Here is a 25,199-nt window from a genome sequence, read left to right on the forward strand (position 1 = left end):
CACGTTTTCCCTTTTTTTATAACCATGTATACGATGATTTATTTGCACGTTCTGCTTAATTGAAAATGGGGGACCCTTGTGTTATGTAAACAAGTCTTAGTGCTTTTGCTGGTTTTATCCTCTTTAGCAGATTTTGACCTGTACTTTCCTTGAACTGTACCCATTTTACATATTGTTAATAACACATCAATCAATCAATCAATCAATCAATGGCGTTTTCGGGGGGGCTTGTTTTCATAGACCTGGCTACTTATTTCTCTCACACAACCTGGCAACACTGATCGGAGGTTGGGGGGGGAGGAAAAAAAAGGAAAAAAAGAAGCGGAGGACCATCATCATATAAAGTCGGAGGTTGTTGATTTCGGAGGGGAGGATAAAAAAAATAAATAAAAAAAATGAAGCATGATGTCTAATACGTGAAGTTGCAAAGATCGGGTTGCATTAAATCCACTTCGTGCATCATCGTTCATACTGCGGGGCGCAGAGGCCGAATGAGGAGGTGAGTTGGAAATAATAAAGAAAATCGACTTTGTACAGAAAGAAGCCGAGGAGGGTTTTCCATCAATGGGGGCCGTAGATCCGTACAGCGTTATTTGTCCAAGATCTTTGTGTGGGTCCGGGGCTAGGCTAGGCTAGCCGCGGGTTGCTAACGGTCTAGCTTCGCTAATGAAGCTAACCCGTGTGGTTATATATATATTTTTTTGTATTGCTTATTAAAATTAAATGCACATATATATTTTTGTTTTTGGATCAAAGGTTTGGTCGTTCCGGTATTTCATGGTACTATGTAGACATCTCTTTTGTCTTAATATTTATTATTATGATGTTGATTATTGGACTTCCGTTTCGCCTCCTTTTTTTTTAGCATCGTGGGGGGTAGCTAGCTGGTTAGCTGCTAATGCTAGGCCGCGGAGGAGCCTGCAAGCTCCCGTGCCTTTCCCCCCCTCGCGCCCGGGCTGCGGCCGTCCGTGCATGGACGCGCTGCGGGCCGGACGGACGGCGGAGGGGCTCGGCTGGATTCTTTGCCCCGTTGCATCGGACTGTAGAATGAATGAATGGACCTCTTGCCGTCATTGTAAACACGTCCGACGGGTTGAGTTGTGGCTCAGGTGACGGGTCTGCGGTGATCAAAAATAACGAGCCGCCGCCGCCGGGGGAGGCTAACGTGCTAAGCTATCCTGTTAGCATGGTGGTGGGGGAAAATGGCTCGCACTCAGCTCGAGAAAGCCATTTTCCGTTGGAGCGGAGGAGTCTGTGGTCTCAGTGGCAGTGGGCTGAGAGACCGACACCTTCGTTTATGGCACGAATATTTACGGCTTGTGCAGTGTGTGGGACTGTGGATTTGCAAATGCAAGCTCGGCAGTTTTTTGCGGCTCACACTTTTGTAAAAGAAAATCCCCCCCCCCCAAAAAAAACGTTTTCCTCCCGTATTGGTTATGTCAGCCTGCACTCTTCCACCGGTTAAAATGCTTAAATTGTGCCCCTTTTCCCCTTTTGGGACCATTGTGCTTTTCGATAAAAAACACAATGAAAGACTTGTTTGCAACCGCGTCAAGTCACGTCGCCACTTTGAGCCGTTGAAAACGTGTCTTTTTGCTGTTTTATTTTTATTTGTGGTAGCACGGGGGAGTCTGCTGAAGGAAATGTCGACCGTCTCGCGCGGCGGTAAAAGGAGAGTCCCGCTTTTGTCCTGGTGAATCCATGCTGGGATGAAGCAGCCGAGCCAAGGTCACCGCTTTAAACCATATGTCTGCGTTTAAACTGGACAAAATAGACACGGCAATATTTACCCATTTCCCACACTACAAATTATGATCGCCTGTGGAAATGTTGAAGCCGGCATAACTTCAAAACAACGCATGTGTAAACAGAATCGGGGTATTTTCTGTTGATGCAGGGGGATTTTTATTGGCAGACCAGGTTCTGCACATTTGATCACCATGTACAGATGAGATTGTACAGTTCTGCATGCAGAGACGAAAAATGCATAGATAGTGCCGTTCTGCTGTTTTTGTGTGAGCGAAATCGAAATGGTTTGTTTACATTAGTCTTGGCCCTGAGCTCTGCAGAAGGAAAAGAAAGTTGCAAGGGGAAAAAAAGTTAGAGGATTCTTGATTGGTCGTTTTGCGAGGGTCCTGATTCAAATGTGCTTCTGAATGAACAGCTTGATGTGGATCGCCACACTGCGTTTATAATTTGGCCTTTTTGTTTTAATACAGAATATTTATGACTTTAGGTTGCTCTTTACACACCCCTTTCCTCTTTACACAATTTAGTGGAGGGGATAAAAGCAGTACTAGCACAAGCTAGAAAATAATGTCCAGTACTGTTGTATAGCGTTGTGTGTGTGTGTGTGTGTGTGTGTGTGTATATATATATATATACACACACAGTCAATTTCTTAGTATCTCAGTGCATTTCCTTCTCATAGTAGAGAAAAGTGCCTCATGTAGAAGACTTGAACTGTTTAGATTGGAGTCGACAAGGACTGACTTTTGTTTTTGTAAGGCGCTTCTGAATAAACCGCACAGAGGACAGTTCAGTCATTGTTGAAAGCCATGTATTTGTGCTGTCACTAACATGGTCAGCTTGCAATGTAGTTCCTGTATTTATTTATTTGACATTGCATGCACTGCTTCTGTTATTATACCATTAGCTCTTATTTTCTGAGCAGTGCTGATGAAAGGATTTGCTGACAGCGGAGGGAAAAATGATTGACTGATGCTGATTACCAATTCAAATAGTGCTGCACAATTAATCTCATTTTGGGAAGAATCGTGCAGCACTAGTAAGTTGGCTGTCCAATTATTTTTTATTTACTCTTATGTTTGTTTGTTTTAATAAATATTTTCATGGGAAAAAAATGAGAATCGTGTGAGAATCGTGATCTCAATTCTTGTGGAGGAAAATTGAGAATCACATTTGAGCAAGAATCGTGTAGCACTAAAGTTCAAGTGCAGATTTCAGCCCTCAAGGTCCATGAAATCGGCCCAATATCAGATCGGCTCGTATTTTTGTTCCTTGTTGAATTCTGCTCCTGTATACTTCAGGTGGTGGAATATGATGCTCTTACCGCCTGGACTGGCTTATAGGACACACATACTTGGACTATATCCATGCTAAGCAAGGCATGTTGAATGAATGCATCCTTCCGGTTTTCCCCCAGTCCAGTTGGAAAGTCCATTCAGGTAGAGGTGTGATGTTAGTTGTAAATGTATAACAGTCATGGGAGAGGGGCTAAATTACAAGCAGCAGTGACCTATGAAGGACACTATGTAGGGCATTGTAGGGAGGATTTTCACCAAGCTACTGCTGCTTTTTAGAAGGAAAACGTGTGATAATGTTGCTAGTAGGAATAATAATTTGGATAGTTTTTACTGTTGACAACTCACGCAAGTTATGTCGTTAAGATTCAGTTACTAAGCTCTCTGTAGTCAGCAGCGTTGTCTAGACTTCCAGTGTTCACTAATAGTCCTGATTCCAAATGCATGCCAGCCACCGGGGTCTAAAACCTGCCTTCTGGGCAGTTTCTTTTCCACAGAAGCACCCCTCACAGGTTGCAGTGCAGCAGGGTGATCCCTGCAGATTGGAATTTAGCCCTAATGACTCGTTTTGGGACAGCTCGAGACATTGCCTGCGATCTCGCTCATAAATGTGTTCTCTGCCGAAGCCAGAATGTGGTGTAAGCCAGTGTGTTGTTTGTGCTCTGATCAACTATAGTGTTGGCAACTCTGTTTTAGCCGGGGAGCCTGATTGTGTTGGGCTGTACTCCACTAGCTTGGACTGTTCAGTGTGAGGGAGGCCATGTCTTCAAGTGCTGGACTCCCTTGTAGCCTAGCCGGCACACACTGTTTCTGCCTGTGTGAGGGATGGGGGCGGCTATGTTGTTAATATCCACAGCACAAAGGCAATCCACTGTCTGTTTAGCTGTGAACCAAAACAAAGAATAATGCCAAATATAAATCCTTTAAATATTATATTGAATTGTTCCTCATACTGTTCTGCTCTACATGCTCGTTATGTTTTTGAGTGGTGTAAACCACTCCTACAACTGGCTTTGTTAGTTTACGTGTCTGTCCGTACCAAACAGACATTACGTCAGACCACAGCTGATCAGTCTATATAAGACCTTACACCACTCAGTTCACACGGGTGTGATTTTTTTTTTAAAGCGACCAGTGACACCTCTCAGACTTAGTGCTGCACAATTAATCAAATTAATTGCGATCTAGATTCAGACACCTATGCGATCTCATTTCTAGTGCAGCACTAGTTGGCTATCTAATTAATTTCAGATACTCTTGTGTTTTTGCGAGAGGTTTAAATCAAGCGCTTTGATGTTGTCTGTGTAAAGCCACAGTAGTTGTCTCCAGGAGCCAACTAAAGACTACATATATAATACATATTTTCATGAAAAAAATTATAATTGTGTGAGTATCCGTATCGATACAGCAGCCTCTCGATCAATTGACCTATCGTCCGGATTTTCGATCGATATGTTGTCGCCTCATTAATTGAATGCACCACTAATAAGTGATTGGTTCTATTAAGCCCCTTCACCATGTAATGCAGATGTGTGCCACTAGCAATGGATCTGTACGTGAAGTTGATGTGCCAGACTTTAGGGTTCTGATGGAGTATTATTAAACCATCCTACTCAGTCAAGAGCTGCAGTTTTGCTGGAAAGAAAGCTGTGCCTGTGACGAAATATATACCGTATTCACTTCAAAGGCAGAGGATGGGTGGATTTGTAATGTATATAAATCCCAGTTAAGTTTCACTTTTTTGTTTTGAAGGCCTTGGCTTTTAAAATAAATGAAAGCTTAGCTGTGAAACCATAGCTGATAGTGATGACCAGGAAACCATTTCCAGAAAGACTACTAACTAACTTCATTTGAACACTATTTGCCATCTATGATGCGCCCTCTGCTCGTGGCATTGAAGTACGCTAGCTGTGCAACATACAATACAAGTTGATGCTAGAGATGTTCCGATAATCGGCTAGTGATCGGCCATATCGGCCGATATTCACTCTGATCGGTAATCGGCATTTACCTTATCTGGAGAAACTGATCTTTTACACCATTTAAGTGGTATAAATGTCAATCAGATATATATAGTATAACATCATTTTGCATTTTTGTGACAGGCCTAAACATTCTCCCCTTCCTCCCCACACACAGGAACAGTTTTGACGTGGGTTTAGACATATAATTTTGGAAATATTAAAATTTGCAACATTTCACAAGATCAGTATCGGTATCGGCCGATCATGAGAAAAACAATCGGTGATCGGTGTCGGTCCCAAAAAACCTGATCGGAGCATCTCTAGTTGATGAATTTGGTGATGCATGAGTGTTGTGCACTGCAGTGTTCCGTTATATAAATATAACGGCATTCTATGGTTCACTGTGGATAACCAACAACATTCAACAAGTGCTGTCTTGCAAAACGATGACCAAATACACTGCAGATCACAGTTGCTCAACTTGAAATCTATCACAGTCTTATCATCATACATCACATTCTGTGCTCAGCCAATCAGCTGAGCTCATTCCGTGCTCATATGGACAGACACATATGGCTGTGCGTAGCAGTGGCTAGTGCTGCTCAAACAATGTAAAGAAATTAACGGCATTTATTTTACATGTGAGAAATATTGGATATCTACAGTCGCATATCTGAGTGTGAATGGACATTATGCTGCTGTTTTTACTATTCAAGGAATGGCTCACCAAATGAGAATCGTGTCACCCTCAAAACAGTTGAAACTTTCAATGACGCAGATGCAAAACACAAAGTTTAGCACAGCTCCTTTTAGCAGCTTTCTACAAAAGAACCGAAGACAATAGTGACCCGAGTCTTAACCCATTCTGGGTGGGAACCCCTTTTGGTGTTAGCATTATGTTATGCTTTAGCTATTGAAAAATAGATCTACAAGCTCATAGCGCGCCACCGAGTGGCACGCTACGAGCTTGTCGGTCTGCTATTTTTGAAAAATCGAAGAACGACTGACGTAGAAACATAGCTTTTTCAGAAAACTGTCATTTTCAAACAGAGATTTTTAGAATCTGATCTCAGGTCAAAATCGGTTAAAGGAAAATAATGACAACATAACTAAATGCAGCACAACCCAAGATTTCTGAAGCCAAATGATTGCGCCGTGATTGGAAAAAGCCTAGATTTCACCATTATTTATGTGGAATATGTCGTGTTTTTTTTTTTACCCAAGTTGAGGTTAAGGCCAGGCAGCATTTGTTGCCGGGCCGCATGCCACCCCCAAAAGCTCCAGCTGCAAGCAACAATGTTTGCAAAGCCCATGATCTCATGTTTTGCGGACAAATTAATACACTTTCTGCCAACAATGATGGTGAGAAAAATGACACGATTTGCATCTTTAGCTGAACTATTCCTTTAGTGTTTACTGGTCCACTGAGATGGCTGAGAAATCCTACAGTTTTAGCTACTAGCATGTTCATGCAGATATCCTCGCATCCGCTCACCTATTAACCCATTTTGACCTGAGATCAGATTCTAAAAATGTCTTCTACATCCTGACAGTTTTCTGAAAAAGCTATGTTTCTGTCAGTCGTTCTTCGACTTTTCAAAAATAGCAGACCTACAAGCTCGTAGTGCGCCACTCAGTGGCGCGCTACGAGCTTGTAGATCTGCTATTTTTCAATAGCTAAAGCATAACATAATGCTAACAACAAAAGGGGTTCCCGCCCAGAATGGGTTTTAACTACAGTCTGGACTCCAGCAATTTAGAGGGTCTAAATTGGCCTCTGGCCTCTTTAGGAAAAAGCCTCTGGGCCTTAACCTCTTAAACCCCAGGGGGGTCCAGGAGGTAAAATCAAAAATATCGGAGTTGGAACCTGAGACCTTGACCAGCCCCATTTACCCGCTGAGAGCGGTTGTCAAGGTGTATATCTGATGCATAATAACAGCACCACATTGTTTGATGTATGCATCCTGATCCATGTATCCATTTATGTGGCCCCATGACGAGGACTTGGATCTAAAATAAATGGCAGTAGTTTTGGTCCAGATAGTGTCTAAGGTAGGTAGGGTAGGGCCCCAAGGCACATTAAACACAGCTGTACACACACCCCAAAAAGGAGTGGAATCTGATTTCCCCCCCAGCTTTTCCTTCCCCTCCTCTCCCTCTGTCTTTCAGTTTGTTTAGGAAGATGGTTTTCCAAGCGATATCGCGTGTATTTACACTAATGTTGAAATGTGTCTCATAGCGTTCTCAAGACGGCATCTTCCATGTGTGTATGTTGAGGGCTTTAGGAACAAACATAGTCCTTTTTTGCAAGTCAGTCAAAGAAACCCCCAATGCGAGGGAACCTCAGTTGCTATTCATTTCTGAGCTACATTCCCCATGTATCGGAGCGGCAGTGGCTCAGGGGTAGAGTGGCCGGTAGTACGGCCAGATGGGAACTGCAAGGTTCCCAGTTCGATCCCGGGCTCCCCCAGAGTTGGTGTCGGAAGTGCCCTTGAGCAAGACTCTGAACCCCTAATTGCTCCCGGTGAGCAGGTCGGTGCCTTGCATGGTTTCCTCCACCATCGGTCGTGTGTGTGAATGTTGGGTGAATGTAATGCACAATCTAGGTAAAGTGCTTTGGATAAAAGCGCTATATAAATGCACCATTTACCATTCCCGATGTAGCTCAATTGGTATAGCATGGATGGATGAATGGCAGTGTTTCAGGTTCCATTTCCCCATCCAGCTCATCGGGTACGCGATGGAGCAAGGCTTCAGTTAAATTAAGGTTCAGTCCAGTCCACGGAGCCACCGAAATATATAAAAAAATGCATACTCTTCAGATATGTCTTATATGAGCATCCACCAAAAATGATAACATAGTGCTAGATTATGAGATTATAAAATGACTGATTTACAGATCTGTAACTTTGGTGTTTAACCCATTTTGGGTGGGAACCCCTTTTGGTGTTTTAAGCATGATGTAATCCTGTAACTATTGACAAATAGCAGATCTACAAGCTCATAGCGCGCCACCGAGTGGAGCGCTACGAGCTTGTAGGTCTGCTATTTTTGAAAAATCGTGTAAATATTTATTTCAGAAAACTGGAGGATTTAGAAGATATTTATTTTAAATTTCAAGGTTAGGCCTAAATGGGTTAATATACTGGAAGAACTGAATTTCCATAAATGGTTTAAACCTCATCTGTATGTGCCCTAATGGTTTATCTCACACAATCAGGGCAGACAGTGAGTGTGTGTGTGTAGTGGCCTCTTTAAATTGTAGTGCATTCTTTGTACTTGGTTGTGTGCCGGTGTCCGGTGCACCGGAAATGTCCGCTCTACAAGCTCACAGCGCATTGCGTTGTACTGTGTTGTGAACTTATATAGATCTGCTATTTTCTATGTGCAACATGAGGCACAACAAAGTACACATCTGGCAGATCTATACTTAAAAACGGTACCGATTGTTTTCACTTGACTTTACTGTGAATGTTTTTTGACTTTGCTGTTTGTTTGGATCCAAATCTTGTGATGTCTTTCATGACGAGAACGCCCCCAAAGACCTTCTCGTAAGAACATCTTGTGCACAAAAACAAAGAAAATGTGTTCATCAAATTATTTCCCCCTCGTTGTTTTTACTCATCTAAAACATTTACGTTTAAGCCGGTTTGCCTGTTCATGGAACGAAGCTGTAGAAACTAGTAACTTGTTGCAGCATACTAGAAACTCCCCAGACGTGCTTGTACCAGGACTCTGTTGAATGAATACAAAGTAAACATTTTAAATTATTCAGTCAAATCGGTGGCGTTTGTTCTAATCTCTAAATGTGTTAATGATGTCTCAGTGTTGCGTTTGTGAGACTGTGACTAGTGCCATCCTACCTGCCAAACCCCACACTCTGTTAATCAGGATCTGACGGTGTGTGTGTTTCTATAGGCCTCTGCTTCTAGCCCACCATTTTCTCCACCGCCAATCAAAATCTCTCCCACACCTTTTTTTTTTCCCCCCCTCGCCCCTCTCCCCCTCCCCTTTCTCCTTTGAACGCCTCAGGGTTTTTTCTCTCCCCCCTCTCCATTTACACTCCTCATGCCCAACCTGGGCACTTTACCTCACCTCTCTCTCCGTCTCTTCTGTTCTCTCATTGCCTGTTTTCTTCTTCTTCTCATTTCTTCTCTTCTCCATCTCTGTCTTTGTACAAAGACGGTTCTCTTTCTTTCATCCTCTCTCGTTTCCCTCCAGCTCCCCATAAAAAAGAGAGAAATGAAATCCACCCCTATCTCTCTCTCTCTCTCTCTCTCTCTCCAGGTCCCCCATTTTGTCTTGGTATTTCCGCTCCTTTTCTGTCACCGTCTCCCCAAGTTATCACATCTTCTCTTTGGGCTTCCCCACCTCACCCATTTCTTATACTTCATATCTGAACCCTGTTCTCTCTCTGCCTAGCTCAGTATCTCCTATCTTTTTCAACTCCCTTCTCTGCCCTTTATCCCATTCTGGGCGGGAACCCCTTTTGGTGTTTTAACTAAAGCATTATGTTATACTTTAGCTATTGAAAAATAGCAGATCTACAAGCTCATAGCGCGCCACCGAGTGGCGCGCTACGAGCTTGTAGGTCTGCTATTTTTTAAAAATCGTGAAAATGTGGTACAAATCTTTGAATATATATTCTTTCAGAGCGAACGTTTTTCTTATTTTGACGTCGGGCCAAAATGGATTATTGTATTTATCTCCCTTTCTCTCTAGCCACCCAGTTAGTGGTTTCTTTTCCATTTATCCCCATGACCTGTTTCCATCTTTCTCTCTCCACAATCCCTCTGCCACATTGCCTTTTCTCCTCACTCACTCCTTATCCTCTTTTTTCCCCCACTCTTACACTATGTACCCCCTTTCTCGTGTTTCTCCTCCCTCTACGTGCCGTCCTCTGTCTGTCTGTTGCTCTCTGTCTCTCACTCTGGCTCTCTCTCTCCGTTAGCCAGTGAATTCATTAAGGGCCTGGTCAGTGTAAACAACAGCTGAGGGGACATGCCTAGCGGAAACGCTGTGTTTCAGCGACGCCGGGCCCCATCTGGCAGAGCTCTAGCCTGCTCTGCTCCTTGATTGACTTGATGAGACTGCTGGCCAGTCCAGATGGCCTGCTGGGCCCGCAGAACGGAACAGGGGAGGGGGGGGGGGGGGTGTTGCAGAGTTTTGGGGTAGAGGAGATTGTCAGACAGCGGGTACCGCCGTCTATGCTGTGTACCCTGATACCTGGAGGGCGTTACTTTGGTTGCATTTTGAGACTGCTTTAGAATTGGAGTCTCGGGTATCGGCACTTTGGGGTTGCGTGCATGCGTATGTTTTGAGGTAGAAGGGTGTTTGGCACTGGCATTCCTATTACTTTTACCCAGAGTGCACGTCTGACCTGTGGTCTAGAAAACCTCGATACATAACAATTTTAACCCATTTTGACCTGGGGAACGATTCTACAAATGCCTTCTAAATCCTTTTCTGAGAAAACCCATGTTTCTATGTCAGTGGTTCTCAAACTATTTGATGTCAAGGACCCCTAGAATTATATGCATTTGGCCGCCGACCCCCATCTGCAAATATGTTGTTCCAGGGACCTCCCCCCAGAAGCAAAGATTTGAGCTAAAAACGAACGCTCTGAAAGAATATATTCAAACATTTGGGCCACATTTTCACGATTTTTCAAAAATAGCAGACCTACAAGCTCGTAGCGCGGCACTCAGTGCCACGCTACGAGCTTGTAGAGCTGCTATTTTTCAATAGCCAAAGCATAACATAATGCTTAAAACGCCAAAAGGGGTTCCCGCCCAGAATGGGTTAAATACGTTGTTAAGTACTATTTTAATTATAGAATGCATGCATGTGTTGCTGGGAAGATTTTTAGGCATGGGTGTACTGTAATCCGTCCCAGATTAGCTGCTCAGTACTCTAACAGTAGCCCCAGCCATTATAATCACCCAAACCTCCTAGCTTGCTCCCTAATCTGATTACTTTCACTAGTTGTAGCCTATAAGGGCGGAGGTGAAGCCTCTGCCTCCATTATGCTGCTGTGTGCCATGCTGGGCTGCTGCAGTCGGAGCCCAGGCAGACACCAGTGTGTGTGTGCATGTATGTTCCATCGGGGGTGGTGGGGGAGGGGTGACGGAGGCAGGAAATGGAATTTTTACATTTCGTCTACGGGGGCCCACCGAGTTCCAAAATTATACCGCTCACTGATGACCGTTTCACCTGTCAGCTGTCGTTAAACCCATTTTGGACTGAGGTCGATAAAAAAAAAAAAAAAAGGCTTCTAAATCCTAACATTTTTCTGAAAAACCTATGTTTCTATGTCAGTGGTGCTCAACCTTTTTCATGTCGAGGACCCCCAGAATTATCTCTATTGTGCCACGGACCCCCATCTCAAAATATGTAGTTCCAGGGACCCCCCCCGCCCCCCCAGAAGCAAATATTTTAGTTCAAAATGTTCGCTCTGAAATATATATTCAATGATTTTCGCCACATTTGAATGATTTTTCAAAAATGGCAGACCAGTGGCGCGCTACGATTGTAGAACAATACTGTAGATCTGCTATTTTCCAATAGCTGTTTAAAACACCAAAAGTGGTTCCCGCCCAGAATGGGTTAATTATTACTACGTGACTTTTTTTACTAGCCAAAGCCAACATCCACGGTGCCATTTGTTTGGTGGTTGTTGATTTTAGCTCTGGTAGCCTACTGGTTTCTTCAACATCCACCTGGTTTAACAAATGCTTTTATTGTAATGGTCATTAACAATTCTTTTTTGCGGGACACACAGATCTATCATTGAATTCTATGGCATTCCCTCCCCATTATTTCCTTAATCATTCGTCTGTTTTGATCTCATTGACACATTTTGCCATACCCTCCACATCTCTTAAGAGGTGTTCTGTGTATGCCCTCAACATCGGCCTGTTTGTCTGTGTGGTCGGTCGAAATGGGGTTGGTGGTGGTGGTGCACGAAAATGTGAAGCGAATCAACATCTCGTACCTGTCCCTTCTCTCCCCCCTACCCCTTTCTGAATTTGTAGAGGCGTTCTAGTAAGCCTATTGTTTGTGTGTGTGTGTGTGTGTGTGTGTGTAGTCCAAACGGGGTAGGTGGGGTGGATCCTCCCCCCAGCCGCTCTGCAGAGAGGTGCCACAGAGTCACGTGTCCACAGGAACAAACAGTGTAGTGTCAATATTGGAGCACCGTGCTAGAAGCATCAGCCTGCTGATTGGTCAGCCCTTCAGTACCCACAGCCAGCAGCATAGATGGGGGATGTATGGCTGACTGGCACCGTGCACTATAGCTGGGTTTCCTTTCTTTTGGTTTTTGAGTGGTGCAACCACTCCAAGGAACAGCAATGTCCGTGTCAACCGTGTTTGTGTGTGACTATGAGCACCAGTACCAATGAGTACCAAAAGTGGCGCTGTTGTGCCAGAAACGGAGAGAGAGAGAGAGATAGTGCTGCACTGTTGCCTTCTAATGAGAGAGAGAGAGAGAGAGAGAGAGAGAGAGAGAGAGACGATTCCAGAAAAGTCTTCTAAATCCTAAACACTTTTCTGAGAAACGTATGTATGCTATATCAGTGGTGCTAAAAATGTTTTTGAGTCAAGGACCCCCACATTTTAATATGATGATCCACGGATCCCCAGAAGCATAGTCAGAGCATGGAAAGCAGAGATCTGCACAAATTGTTTTAGTCTACTAAAATGTATTTTTGGTGGGCCTTGATGCCGTCGTAATGACTTCACTTGCTGAAAATAGCCTATATACAAGCGTGGGCTTGTAGATCTGCTATTTTCAGCATGCAACCAAGTGTAAAATGACTTATACTGGATCTCTCGCGCTCTAGTCCCTTCCTAACATTTTAGTCTAGTTTTTATTTCTGCGAACGCCCGGTCACCATGGGTGACCGGGCGTTCGCAGCCAGGGCTTCATACTTGTGGAATGCCCTACGCCAGAACCTGAGGGACACAACCTCAGTAGCTCTTTTTAAAACCCACCTATTCACACAGGCTTTCCACTAGATGTATTGTATTGTCTTCACTATGTGGTATTGTTTTATTTGTATTGTCTATTTATTTCTTCTGTGTAATGCTGTAACGCTTTATTGCTATTGTTTTATTCCAGTTAGTGCCTCTTAATCTGATGTATTGCCTTTTCATATGCCACTGGAAAGCACTTTGTAACTCTGTTTTGAAAAGCGCTATCCTATATTACAATTGAAAACATGTGCCCAAAAGCACGCACAGGAACAAAAGGCACCAGCTACTACGTCACTGACACGCTGCAACACGCTGCAACACACACTGCAACAACACACTAACACGTCACACACTTACCCTCCGCGTCGTTGGTTCCCTATCTCCTCATGTCGCGCCGCACGGCCACACTCGACACCAGCCGCGTAAAAATTGTCATCGCACTGCCACTACAGCCGGCTCCCGTCCACACTCGCAAACAATATCAATATCAATAATAAACACAAACACGCCACAAGCACCGACACCCCCGCCTAATTTGTTGCCACGTCTATGAAAACAAGCACAGAAAAAATGCCATTCAACACGCTACTTACACACACTACCACTCGCTTACAATACGCGGACCTGGCAACACTACATTCCCTCTCCCATTGGCTCACAGCCCACCACGTGACCCACACAGGGAGGGAGACGATTGCGTGATGCTTCTATGTACAGGATTCTATAGGTCACCACTTTTGGTGTGACACACACACGGCTTCTGTTTACTAGAAGAAGAAGAACTACACAGCGCACACTCTGATTCTAACTTGGACACTTACCATAATGCTAACACGACCGCGTCGACACCTGGCGTGGTACAAGCGGGACAAACCCAGGCGCATATATGGATACCAACAACAACACTACACGCACACGCGCGCGCTGCAACAACAAACAGCTACGTACAGTGTGTGTGTGCGTGCGTGCGTGCGTGCGTGCGCGGGGGGGGGGAATTTGGATCGCCTCGCGATGCCGCGACAATGGCACTACACTACACAGGGCTCGCCAGTGCCACTACGTACGCGCATTTGCGACTTACAATATCACCGTGCGAATTGTAACATTCACTTTGTAGCACCGCTGCGACTACACAATCCAAACTACTTTAGAGCTACACGTTGCGCCGTTTACATCCACAACAATGTGTCACTCTCTCGGTTCTGCACCGCTGCTGGACAAGTATAGCACTGTCGAAGGCAGCGCAACTACTCCCCCCCCCCCCCCACACACACACACACACACACACCCCAGAGAGGGAGGAGAGAGAACAGAGCGAGAGAGAGACAGAGCACACACGTCTTCACGTAGGAACACAGAGACAAACACAGCGCTTTCCAGTCCATACCTTTTCTCTCACATTGTTTTCTTAGCTTTGTGACTGACCAATGAGAAGCACATTGTATTGTCTGCAAAGCAACTATGTGTCTGTCACAAATAAAAGTTCTGTCCTGCAAGCCCATGTCATGTCAACACAGACAAGGCAGCTGTGCGCGCGGTGACTCCTGCAAATTACACTGACCCAATATTATTTTGTACAACCTAGCAAAGCATAACATATGATGGAGAATAGGCTGGTCTCTCTTTTTACAAGACATACGCCATTGCATACAGGTTCTCAACCTTTTTAATTTCAAGGACCCCCATAACTCTGACAGTAAAACCAAATGGACCCATAAGAGTCCCATTTGATTCCATTTGTACAGTATCACAGTTAAAAGTTATAAAACAGTCCATTTGGTTCCATTTGTACACTCTCACAGTTACACACCTGTAGGGTCCACTTGGATCCATTTGTACACTCTCAGAGTTACAGACCTATAATGGGTCCATTTGGAACCCCCTCAAGGAACCATGAGGGTCCCTGGATCACACCTTTGAGAGCCACTGCTTTCAAAAAATACATCACTAATATAGAGCATATTTGATCAATTTAATGTTAGGCTACAGATTATTTTGACATCTGAATTTAACAGAACCGCCCACGCACGACACATGCACATGCACGACGTGCACGCGCATGTCCACATCCACATGCACGCGCGCATGTGTCCTCTTTTTGCTCATTCACAATATGGTATGCCTACACACTTAACATAATGCAAACACGCAAATTGCGCAAACGACTGCATCGACACCTGGCGTGGAACAAACGGGACCAACCCAGGCGCATATATGGATAACAACACTACACGCGCGCGCGCGCACGCGCTGCAACACAAAACAGCTGCATAAAACGCGTGTCACTGTGGACTTCTGTATCTGTGGACTTCTGTATCGCAACGCGGGGCAACGCAACTCTGGGATGAGCGGGCCGAAGGCCCGCGAAATTCTAGTATAAATACATTTTATTATTATTATTTGATGAAATTGTCAATATATTAAGTCTTCTTAGTTTTAGTCATCATAGCTTAGTTTTCATGTAGTTTCGTTGTCGGTAGGTAGTCGCTGGACATTTTTTGTCATAGTCTTAGTCGACGAAATCAACACTGCTGGAGCACACACATGCGATATAGAGTAATTACAAATTAAAGACGTGCTAAGATGCTTATTCATCAGTCGTGAATCCGTGTCAGTTTTCACAGTTCAGTGCTGGTCGCATGCAGGCCGATTGCATTAACTCCGACTTAACCCATTTTGGGCGGGGAACCCCTTTTGGTGTTTCTAGCATTATTTTATACTTTAGCTATTGGAAAATAGCAGATCTACAAGCTCGTAGCGCGCCACCGAGTGGCGCGCTACGAGCTTGTAGGTCTGCTATTTTTGAAAAATCGTGAAAATGTGGCGCAAATGTTTGAATACATATTCTTTCAGAGTGAGCGTTTTTAACTCAAATCTTTGCTTCTGGGGGGTCCCTGGAACAACACATTTTCAGATGGGGGTCGGCGGCCAATTACAGATAATTTTTGGGGTCCTTGACATTTTTTTAACTTCGATGTCAGGTCTAAATGGGGTAAACGAATGAGAGGAGGGACAAAAAAGTAGGCCAAAATGAAGTGTTCAGAATATGAATCTATCCAAATCCCAGAGCTGTGAAACTTTAGGCTCACCCTTCAATAGACTGTAGGAATATCTAGATCACTTGGAGTGATCAGTGGCAGTACTTACTATACTGTGCTTTAATGTCATTTGTCATGGTTGTAATTGTAAGAAGTAATGGGAGTTGTTCAGGGAAGAGGGAACATGCAGTATTGTGTTATTTATTTTTTTAGTTTATTGGTCTGTATGCTAAAACGTACTTTGAAGATTCGTTATTCGTTATTTTAACTAATCAATTCGACTGTTTATCTGCTTTAATTAGTTACCGTGTTAGTGTAGTGTGTGGACCTCCTATATCACAAAACGTATTGTCGGCACCTAAAGAAACGACGTGCTAGCCAAAGTGTTGTTTTTTCCTTGGTAGGTTTCATTCAAATTCAAAACAATTAACTTGTAATGAATACAAAACATTTGACATGCATACATTTGAATGCCACTACGTCTTGTTGATAACACTAAACACAGTAGTGGTTTGGCTGAAAGCTGTCTCCCTGGCTTTTATTTTTTCTCTTGCCCCCCCCCCCCCCCCCCCCCCCCCCCACCCCCCCTCTCCTCTTTCTTTACACTATCAACAAAGGTGTGCCACAGCAGGGTGGTAGAAACGCACCTAGTGCTCTTAAACAATGTGACTAATGCAGTGGGTGGGGCTTTCTTAGAGTCAATAGGAAGAGTTTGTTCCAAAGTAAGGGCTCTGCTGTTGGCCGTTTTTGTGAGGGTAAATGTTATCTGGTATTTGTCCTGTATACATTTCAGAAGTATTGAAAGGTGATGCTCAAGTACTGACTTGCCTTTCTTTAAAGTATAGCTGCTATAAGCAATACTATGTTAAAAATGTTAATGACCTTTTTTATTTTTTATTCAGCGAGCCACAGAGACAAAAGAATTGTCTCTGTGACACTATCTAGGGGCCACAATCTGCATTCAAAGATTTTCCTAGAAGCTTTTGTCATTGGTCGGGGGAAAAAACTAAACAAAAAAAAAACTGCAGAAATGACCAATCAGGAAGTAGACAGGCAAATCGACCAATGACAAAGCTTCTAGGAAAATCTTTGAATGCAGATTGCGGCCCCTAGATGTGCCTTTTTGGGGGGAGCCTTTTACCCATTGCTGTCTGAATACAAAAAAAGGTAATTAAAAATTTGACATATTATTGCTTATAGCTACTTTAAATGTGTATAGAGTGATTTGGTGAATTAACCCTTCATTATGTCAATTCTATTATGAAATGAACATAGTTAATTGGATCGTTTAAATGACTTTAAACATCTGGTGGCTGGACAGTGTTCATCCATTGGCATACTTTAGTAGCACTTTAAATCCACTCACTTGATTGGATTTAAGGAACATCAGTGTCTTTGTTTGTTCAGTTTGGGCTGCCTTACATAAAAATAGTCATTTCCACAATTTTTGTTTGTTTTTCTTAAGTCATTAAAATGTTACCACATTTTAGTCTTTTCCTCCCATAACTAAACTAGACCTTTAAAAAAAAATAATAGTTATTATTTTCTTTCTTTAACCCATTTAGACCTGAAAACGATTCTAAAAAAAATGTCTTCTAAATAGACAATATTCTGAAAACCCTATGTTTCTATGTCAGTTGTTCTCAAACAATTTCATGTCAAGGACTCCCAAAAGTGTATGTATTTGGCCTCCGACCCCCATATGTTGTTCCAGGAACCCCCCCAGAAGAAAAGATTTGAGTTAAAAAATGTTTGCTCTGAAAAAATATATTCAAAGATTTGTGTCACATTTTCATGATTTTTTTTTAGAGCTTGTGCTTGTAGATCTGCTATTTTTCAATAGCTAAAGTATAACATAGTCCTTAAAACACAAAGGGGTTCCCGCCCAGAATGGGTTAAAAAAGAAAAATGCCTACTTCAAATGCATAACTTTTGACCAATAGTCGAATGTCTGCAAGTTCAGCCTCAAAGATAATTGCATGGCCTTTCTGCTTTATGTGGATAGGTCAGTGTAGAAAGGTAGACGGCAGAGGAGAGAGAGGGGGTGACACAGCCTTGGGTCTAATTGGAACCAAACGAGGATCAGCTGCAGGAAGGACTGTAGGCTTATTTATTATTAACCCATTTAGGACTGACTCCAGATTCTACAAATGTCTTCTAAATCATGACAGTTTGCTGAAAAACCTGTTTCTATATCAGTGGTTTTCAAGATAATTCAATGTCAAGGACCCCAAAATGTATATATATATATATATATAGTTGGCTACTTGGGTCCCCCCAGAAGCAAACAAACACAAAAATTGAAGACCTACAAGCTCATAGCGTGGCACCGAGTGCCGCCCTATGAGCTTGTAGATCTGCTATTTTTCAATGGCTAAAGTATGACATAATGCTTAAAACACCAATAGGGGTTCCCGCCCAGAATGTATTCTCTATCTATTGCGCATTGCCAAGGTTATATCGCGCGTAACACTTACTTTGAAGAGCCAAATATCCGTAACCGCATGTTGACAATGACAATGCTGTGTGTGGTGTCTTGACCGTTTGTTCTCTCGGTCGGTGGTGGAAAACCCGACCGCGGATCAAACTTTGTCTTGGGCGTTACTAATAGAAAGGACAAAGAACTTCGTCCTGGGCGATGGGGGTGTTAAGTGATATGCACTCTTTCTCTGTGAGAACCACCTTCCGTACTGTACTGAGGCTAATGGAATCCAGTAGCTTTATCAGACATTTAACCCATTTAGGCCTGACCTCAAAATGTAAAAACATTCTTCTAAATCCTCCAGTTTTCTGAAATAAATATTTTCACGATTTTTCAAAAATAGCAGACCTACAAGCTCGTAGCGCGCCACTCTGTGGCGTGATATGAGCTTGTAGATCTGCTATTTTTCAATAGCTAAATTATAACATAATGTTTAAAACACAAAGGGGTTCCCGTCCAAAATGGGTTAAGGCAGTACCGCCCCACTGCACTGGTATGGTTAACGTAACATTAACTGCTGTATTGCATTAATGGCATAGTACTTTAACATGTTCTTTCTTTTCCCCTTGTGTTTTAACAGAAGCTTCCTCATTGGCTGGTGTGACCCCCCCCCCCAGGCCCCTTCTCCTGCCTGCCAGGGATGGGCTACTGATTGGCTGAGGGCTGTATCTACCACTCAAACTGAGAGACGATGGATACCACAACCCACAGCTGAAGAGCTAAGCCCTTAGTCCTTTATTCCCCTTCCCCATCCCCTCGATGTCCCACTCAGTCATCACCGTTCATAGCAATGTGAACTGTGATTCCTCCGATCGCCCGCGTCCATCTGGAGTACTATGGCAATGCATGATATGAGTCGAGCCAAGGGTGTCCCCTGTAAAGAGTGTGATATGGTTTGTCCGAGTACCCCAAGTCTACTAGAGCACATGAAAGCACATTATCAGCAGGAAGAGAGTGGCCGTTTCGAATGCGAACAGTGCGGACGAATCTTCAAGCACGCCGGCAGCTTAGCCAACCACAAGAAGTCGCACGAGGTCGGTTCCTTCCAGTGTCCCGTGTGCACGCGCACCCTTCCCAACGCGGTCGCTCTAAAGAACCACCTGCGTATCCACACGTTGTCCCCCAGTAGCACGCAGACCGAAGAAGAGACCGAGGAGATAGTCGAAGAGGCGGGCAACGAGGAGAGGGAATACAGTACCCTCGCCCAGGACCTCTCCGACGGCTTCGGGCGCACTCATTTGAACAATTTGGACAGGCACAACACGGTGCTGATCAGCCACGAGACCGAAGAACACCAGCACAAGAAAGGCTCCCCCGGGTCCGACGACGCGTGGGACCGGCCCTTCAAGTGTGACCTCTGCGACCGGACCTACCGGCACCACGGTAGCCTGGTGAACCACAAGAAGTGCCACCAGCAGGGAACATTCAAGTGCTCCGTGTGTCTGAAACAGTTCAGCAACCTGGCGGCCCTCAACAGCCACGAGCGCACCCACTCCAAGTTCAAGCCCCCCGGGGCGTCCATGGTGAGCAGCGGCAGCCTCCACAGCTCCGGGCGCAGCAGCAGCAGCAACCATTCCAACGACGACTCCGCCTCCTGCTTCTGCCACCTGTGCCAAGTAGCCCTGCCCAGCAAGGCGGACTTCCAGGAGCACATCCTGCTGCACAACGCCGCCTCGTCCTCCCTCGGCCTGGCGCGCAGCTTTCCCGGCATCATGCCGCACAACCTGAGCGCCCTGCGCTCGCCGGCGTACACCCCGGCCCTGGGCGACCCGCTGCCGCTGCCGCCCCTGCCCAGCGAGAAGCGGGGCCCCTACGACCCCATGCTGGGCCCGCCCGTCAACAACCCCATATACACGTGTGCGTACTGCGGCGCGGGCCACCCGGACCTCGAGAGCCTCAAGGTGCACTACCTGACGCACGACCCGCACCCGGGCTCCCACGGGCAGGACGGCATCCTGACCTCGGACGGGCTGCCGTCCCAGGGCTCGGTGTCGTCCCCCTCCGGAGGCCGAGTGCCGCAGGAGGGCTCCCCCGACGACGGCGAGCGTCGCTTCAAGTGCGGCGAGTGTGGCAAGAGCTACCGCCACGCGGGCAGCCTGGTCAACCACAAGCGCTCCCATCAGACGGGCCACTACCAGTGCACCATCTGCTGCAAGCAATACCCCCACCTGGCGGCGCTGCACAGCCACCTGCGCAGCCACAAGGGGCGCAGTGGCCAGATCGGCGGCGACGGCAACGACTGGCTGTCCTCCGAGCCCCTCACGCTGGACTCTCAGCAGAGCTACGTCCAGGAGGGCAGCGGCGCCACCACGCCCATATCGTTGCCCGGCAACCTGGGCGACGCCGCCCACTTTGTGCCCGACGGCGGCCACAGCAGTGGCCTGGACTCCCTGGAGTTCCACGACCGCTTTGACGGCAGCTCGCTGTCGCAGAGCAACTCTGCGCACCGGCAGGCCGACAGGCACATGTGCGCCGACTGCGGCGAGATGTACGGCGACGTGTCCGGCATCAAGTCCCACATGTGCCCGCGACGTGGCCAGCAGCAGCAAGGAGGCAACATGTCCAACGGCTACATGGCCAACAACAACAACAACAACAACATGAACTACCACAGCCCGGGAGGCACCGCGCTGCCCTCTGGGAGCTCCAGCAGCATGAAGGAAGGCAGCAGCGGCCAGCGCCAGTACTCTCAGAGCGCCGGGAAGAGGATGAGCGCCAACGCCAACGACAAGGACGAGGAGGACGACGGCGAGGTCTACCAGTGCTCGGTGTGCGGCAACCACTACGCCAGCCTCCGGGCCCTCCGGAGCCATCTGCGCAGCCACGCCAACAACCCCTCGGGGCCCGGCCAGCCCGGCCAGGCGGCGGCGGCGGACTGGCGGATGATCTGCTCCACCTGCGGCCAGAGCTTCTCCCGGAAGCAGGACCTGCTGAACCATCAGCTGGTCCACGGCCCCCAGAGGCCCGACGGCCAGGCCCTGGCGCCCGGCACGGCCAACGGGAACGACAAGATGGACGGCCGCAACCACATCTGCGTGGACTGCGGCATGTTCTTCGCCGACCGCCACCACCTCATCACCCACCTCTGCCCCGGGAAGAACCGGGCCGGCACGCTGAGCAAGCAGGGCATCAACGGCGCCAAGCAGGGCATGTCCGGCGGAGACGGGGGCAGCGGCGGCGGCGGGGTGGCCGGGGGAAGCCGTGACATGCAGGGCGGGGACGGGCGGAGAGCCATGCAGGAGCAGGGCGGCGGCGACAGGCCCCACAAGTGTGACCAGTGCGGCCGAGGGTACAGGCACCCCTGCTCCCTTCTGAACCACAAGAAGTCCCACAAGACGGGCGTGTTCCGCTGCCTCGTGTGCCAGAAACGCTATTACAACCTGCTGGCACTGAAGAATCACCAGAGAACCCACTTCGACCTGAAGAGGTAGGTCTCCAGCATAGCCCGTGTTTTATGTTAAGGCTGGGGGTAAAGCTAATACACAATGATTGGTATTTGTTCATAAACTCTTGTCATTTCTAATCGTCTACCACTTTTGCTGTTCCATGTTACAAGATCTAGAAGTTTAGAATGGGGGCGGGGGGGGGTTAAATGACCCATGGAGAAGAAGAATGATGTGGCCTGTAATCGTTACACCAAAAGTCCCAGGGATTTAAAACTCTGCCATTAAAGTACCACTTCACCACTTTTCAACCACCACTTTTTTCCTACTCTGTCTGTGTCTCAAAGGAGGGCTGTGGGCAGTTCAGAAACCGTCCTCCAGTGACATCATCGATGGGGAATACAAGCTAATAGAAACTGCAGGCTTTCTATCCCTGAAAAGTTGCAATGCGAAAATGGAAGCCATCGTTCTCACGATAATGACAATCTAAACATTTTTGCAAAAAAATCCTGTAAAAAAAAAAAAAAAAAAAAACCCTGCCTAATGATGATGTCACTGCAGGACGGTTTCTGCCCACAGCCCTCCTATGAGACACAGACTGAGTAGAAAGAAGATTGAAAGGTTGAAAAGTGGTGAAGTGGTCCTTTACAGTACCTTTAGACCAGTGGTTCTCAAAACTAAAGTTGTGTCTGATATTTTAAAATTGTCTAACGGGTAGACCGTGGGCATCACCAACCTAACATCCACATTTGATTGGCCAAGCTGCGGTTGACGTTAGTGCTCCAATCAGTGCTTCTAGATTTTCGGGCCGTGAATGTGGTTTAGAAAGATCTTGAGAAATTGTGAAAACTAATTATTTCTTTTCATGGTGGTGGTCCTTGACACAAAATATTTTCAGATGGGGGTAGAGTGACCAGATCCAAACTGTTCATTTGAGGTACAGAAGTATCGCTTGTGTGGGATGGGGGGACCCCGTCCCCCCCCATCCCACTTGTCCCACACAAGCGATACTGGAGTACCAGGTTAGCAACTTACTACTTGAGTTGCTATTAAATGCCTTGATGTCATATTCGACCATATAGGCCTATAGGCCTATCATTTATAAACTCCTCGTGTCTCACATTTAGTTTTAAAATCATGCTTTATTTTTATGCCATTTTAACAGGCTTAAAAACACATCTTGCAAGACGAGACAATGAGAGAGCTTTACAACACAAGGCCAACTATTAGGGGACTAACTAATAGGGCATTTGAACACTGATGCAATTGCCTGCCAGTCACAATGTGGGACAGGGTCTCAATTTGTGGGACGCCTGAAAAGTCTTGGAAATGAGGGACTGTCCCACGCAAAGAGGGACATCTGGTCACCTCCTGGGTGACCAGACCCCCAGACCCCAGACCCCCCCCAGACCCCCGCAAACCCCCCATCATGGGGCCAAAAGCCTGATATGGCATTTGAAGTCTCTCAGCAACCTGGGTCGGTTGTCAGTGTTTTAACTGGGGGGGATTCGTCAATCTTATCTCCATCTCCTTCTACTCTCTCCACTGTAGGCACAAGTGTGAGGAGTGCGGCAAGGCCTTCAAGATCCAGAAGCAGCTCATCAACCACCTGCGTCTGCACGAGGAGCACCGGGCCAAAGGCCTGATCCGCACGGGCCCCAACGGCTCGCGCTTTCAGCAGCAGCCCGGAACCTCCCAGATGAACCAGCGGCACGACCAGTCCAAAGGCCACGGTGGTGGCGGCGGCGGCGGCCAGGGCGTCAAATATCATCAGTCGGCGCACGGCTTCAAGAAGCCCTACTCCTCGGCGGGAACCTCCCGGCCCCAGAAGTTCGACCAGTCCGAGGGCGGCCGGCGGCCCTTCGCCTGCGACGAGTGCGGGAAGACCTACCGCCACGCGGGCAGCTTGGCCAACCACAAGAACCTCCACAAGATCGGCGAGTACCACTGCAACGTGTGCAACTCCACCTACCCCAACCGGCTGGCCATGAAGAACCACCTGCGTCTCCACTTCGCCCAGAAGAAGCACAACTGTCAGGAGTGCGGCAAGGGCTTCCGCACGCAGAAGCAGCTCGCCACTCACACCACGGCGGGCCTCTGCAAGGGCCCGCAGGGCCCCGGCGCCCAGATGGATTTTGAGTGCGACGGCTGCTGCGAGGGCTTCGCAACGGCCGACGAGCTCGCGGCCCACGACTGCCCGGCCCAGCATCTGCCGTCGTCCTCGGCCTCGGTCAACAGCTCCATGAGCATCGACCGCAGCACGGTGGACCTGGACTCTGACGAGCGGCCCTACGCCTGTGACCTCTGCAGCTGCGCGTACAAGCACGCCAGCTCGCTGCTGAACCACAAGCACACCCACAAGACGGGCGACTTCCGCTGCAACTTCTGCGACAAGCCGTACACCAACTACATGGCGCTGCGCAACCACATGCGCATCCACACGCAGCGGAAGAAGCACATCTGCCACACGTGTGGGAAGGCCTTCCGGCTGGCCAGGTTCCTCCGCAACCACGCCAAGGTTCACGAGGAGGGCGCCACGCCGTTCGGCTGCCCCAGCTGCGGGAAGAGCTTCCAGGGGAGGTCGGGCTTGGCCAGGCACCGCTGTGGGGACAACCAGGTAGGCATGGAAGGCAGGATGAAGTCCGCCGGACCACCGGGAGAGGGCGAAGAGCGGTACACGTGAGTTCACGTCAGTTTGTGCTTCTACGAGTTGAAAGCCACGTAGTGGAAGATCAATATAGGTCTCTACATGTCTATTACAGGTATATGATCTCCAATCCGGCTTCCTTGGGACCATTCGCGTGCCGGAATTCGGATTTTTCTGAAGTTTGGACAAATTGAATTAGTGGAGAGAGAACAGATAAGTCAATCCCGTTTTGCTTTCAGTTAGCATATATCTCACTAGTTTTGTTTTTTCTATTTTGGTTTGTTTTTCTTAGGCTGGTCTGCAATCAAATATTTTTACTATTTAGATGCATTGCTTTCTGTTTTGTTTTCTCTTTACCCAAAAAACAAATTACCGATAAATTGACACCAATTTTCAAGTGGTTCTTTTTGTAGCACGTTTTTTTGTGTGTTCCTTACACTTTGTTATGACTGTAGTGTTTTTATGTTTGTGGTTGACTGTTGTGTAGGTGTAATATTGGTATTGCTGGCCAGTGATTTTTAGAATATAATTTATTACACTTTCAATTTACGGGGCTTAGTTATGGCTCTTGAATTTGATCTCTTAATAACAATAAGCCTAGATCTCAGGGATGGAGAAGGAAGTGTTTGGAGCTAGCTGCACTGCACAAGGCCTTAGTATTCCTCAC

At 46.6% G+C, this 25,199-nt stretch overlaps 1 protein-coding gene across 1 annotated transcript in view; it reads left to right on the top strand.

Annotated features, from left to right (window-relative positions):
* Positions 1-283: 283 nt before the first annotated feature.
* LOC306936991 (uncharacterized protein) overlaps positions 284-25,199 on the top strand; it is a gene marked incomplete at its 3' end in the record, with an annotated part of 35,338 nt that continues 10,422 nt past the window's right edge. The window contains exons 1-3 of the mRNA XM_079520662.1: positions 284-499; positions 19,083-21,929; positions 23,437-24,564. Coding sequence (XP_079376788.1) covers positions 19,339-21,929; positions 23,437-24,564 — 3,719 coding nt within the window. The 5' untranslated portion in view covers positions 284-499; positions 19,083-19,338. The remainder of the gene's footprint in view (positions 500-19,082; positions 21,930-23,436; positions 24,565-25,199) is intronic.

The sequence above is a fragment of the Electrona antarctica genome (assembly GCF_951216825.1).
Source record: "Electrona antarctica genome assembly, chromosome: 14".
Lineage (NCBI taxonomy): Eukaryota > Metazoa > Chordata > Actinopteri > Myctophiformes > Myctophidae > Electrona > Electrona antarctica.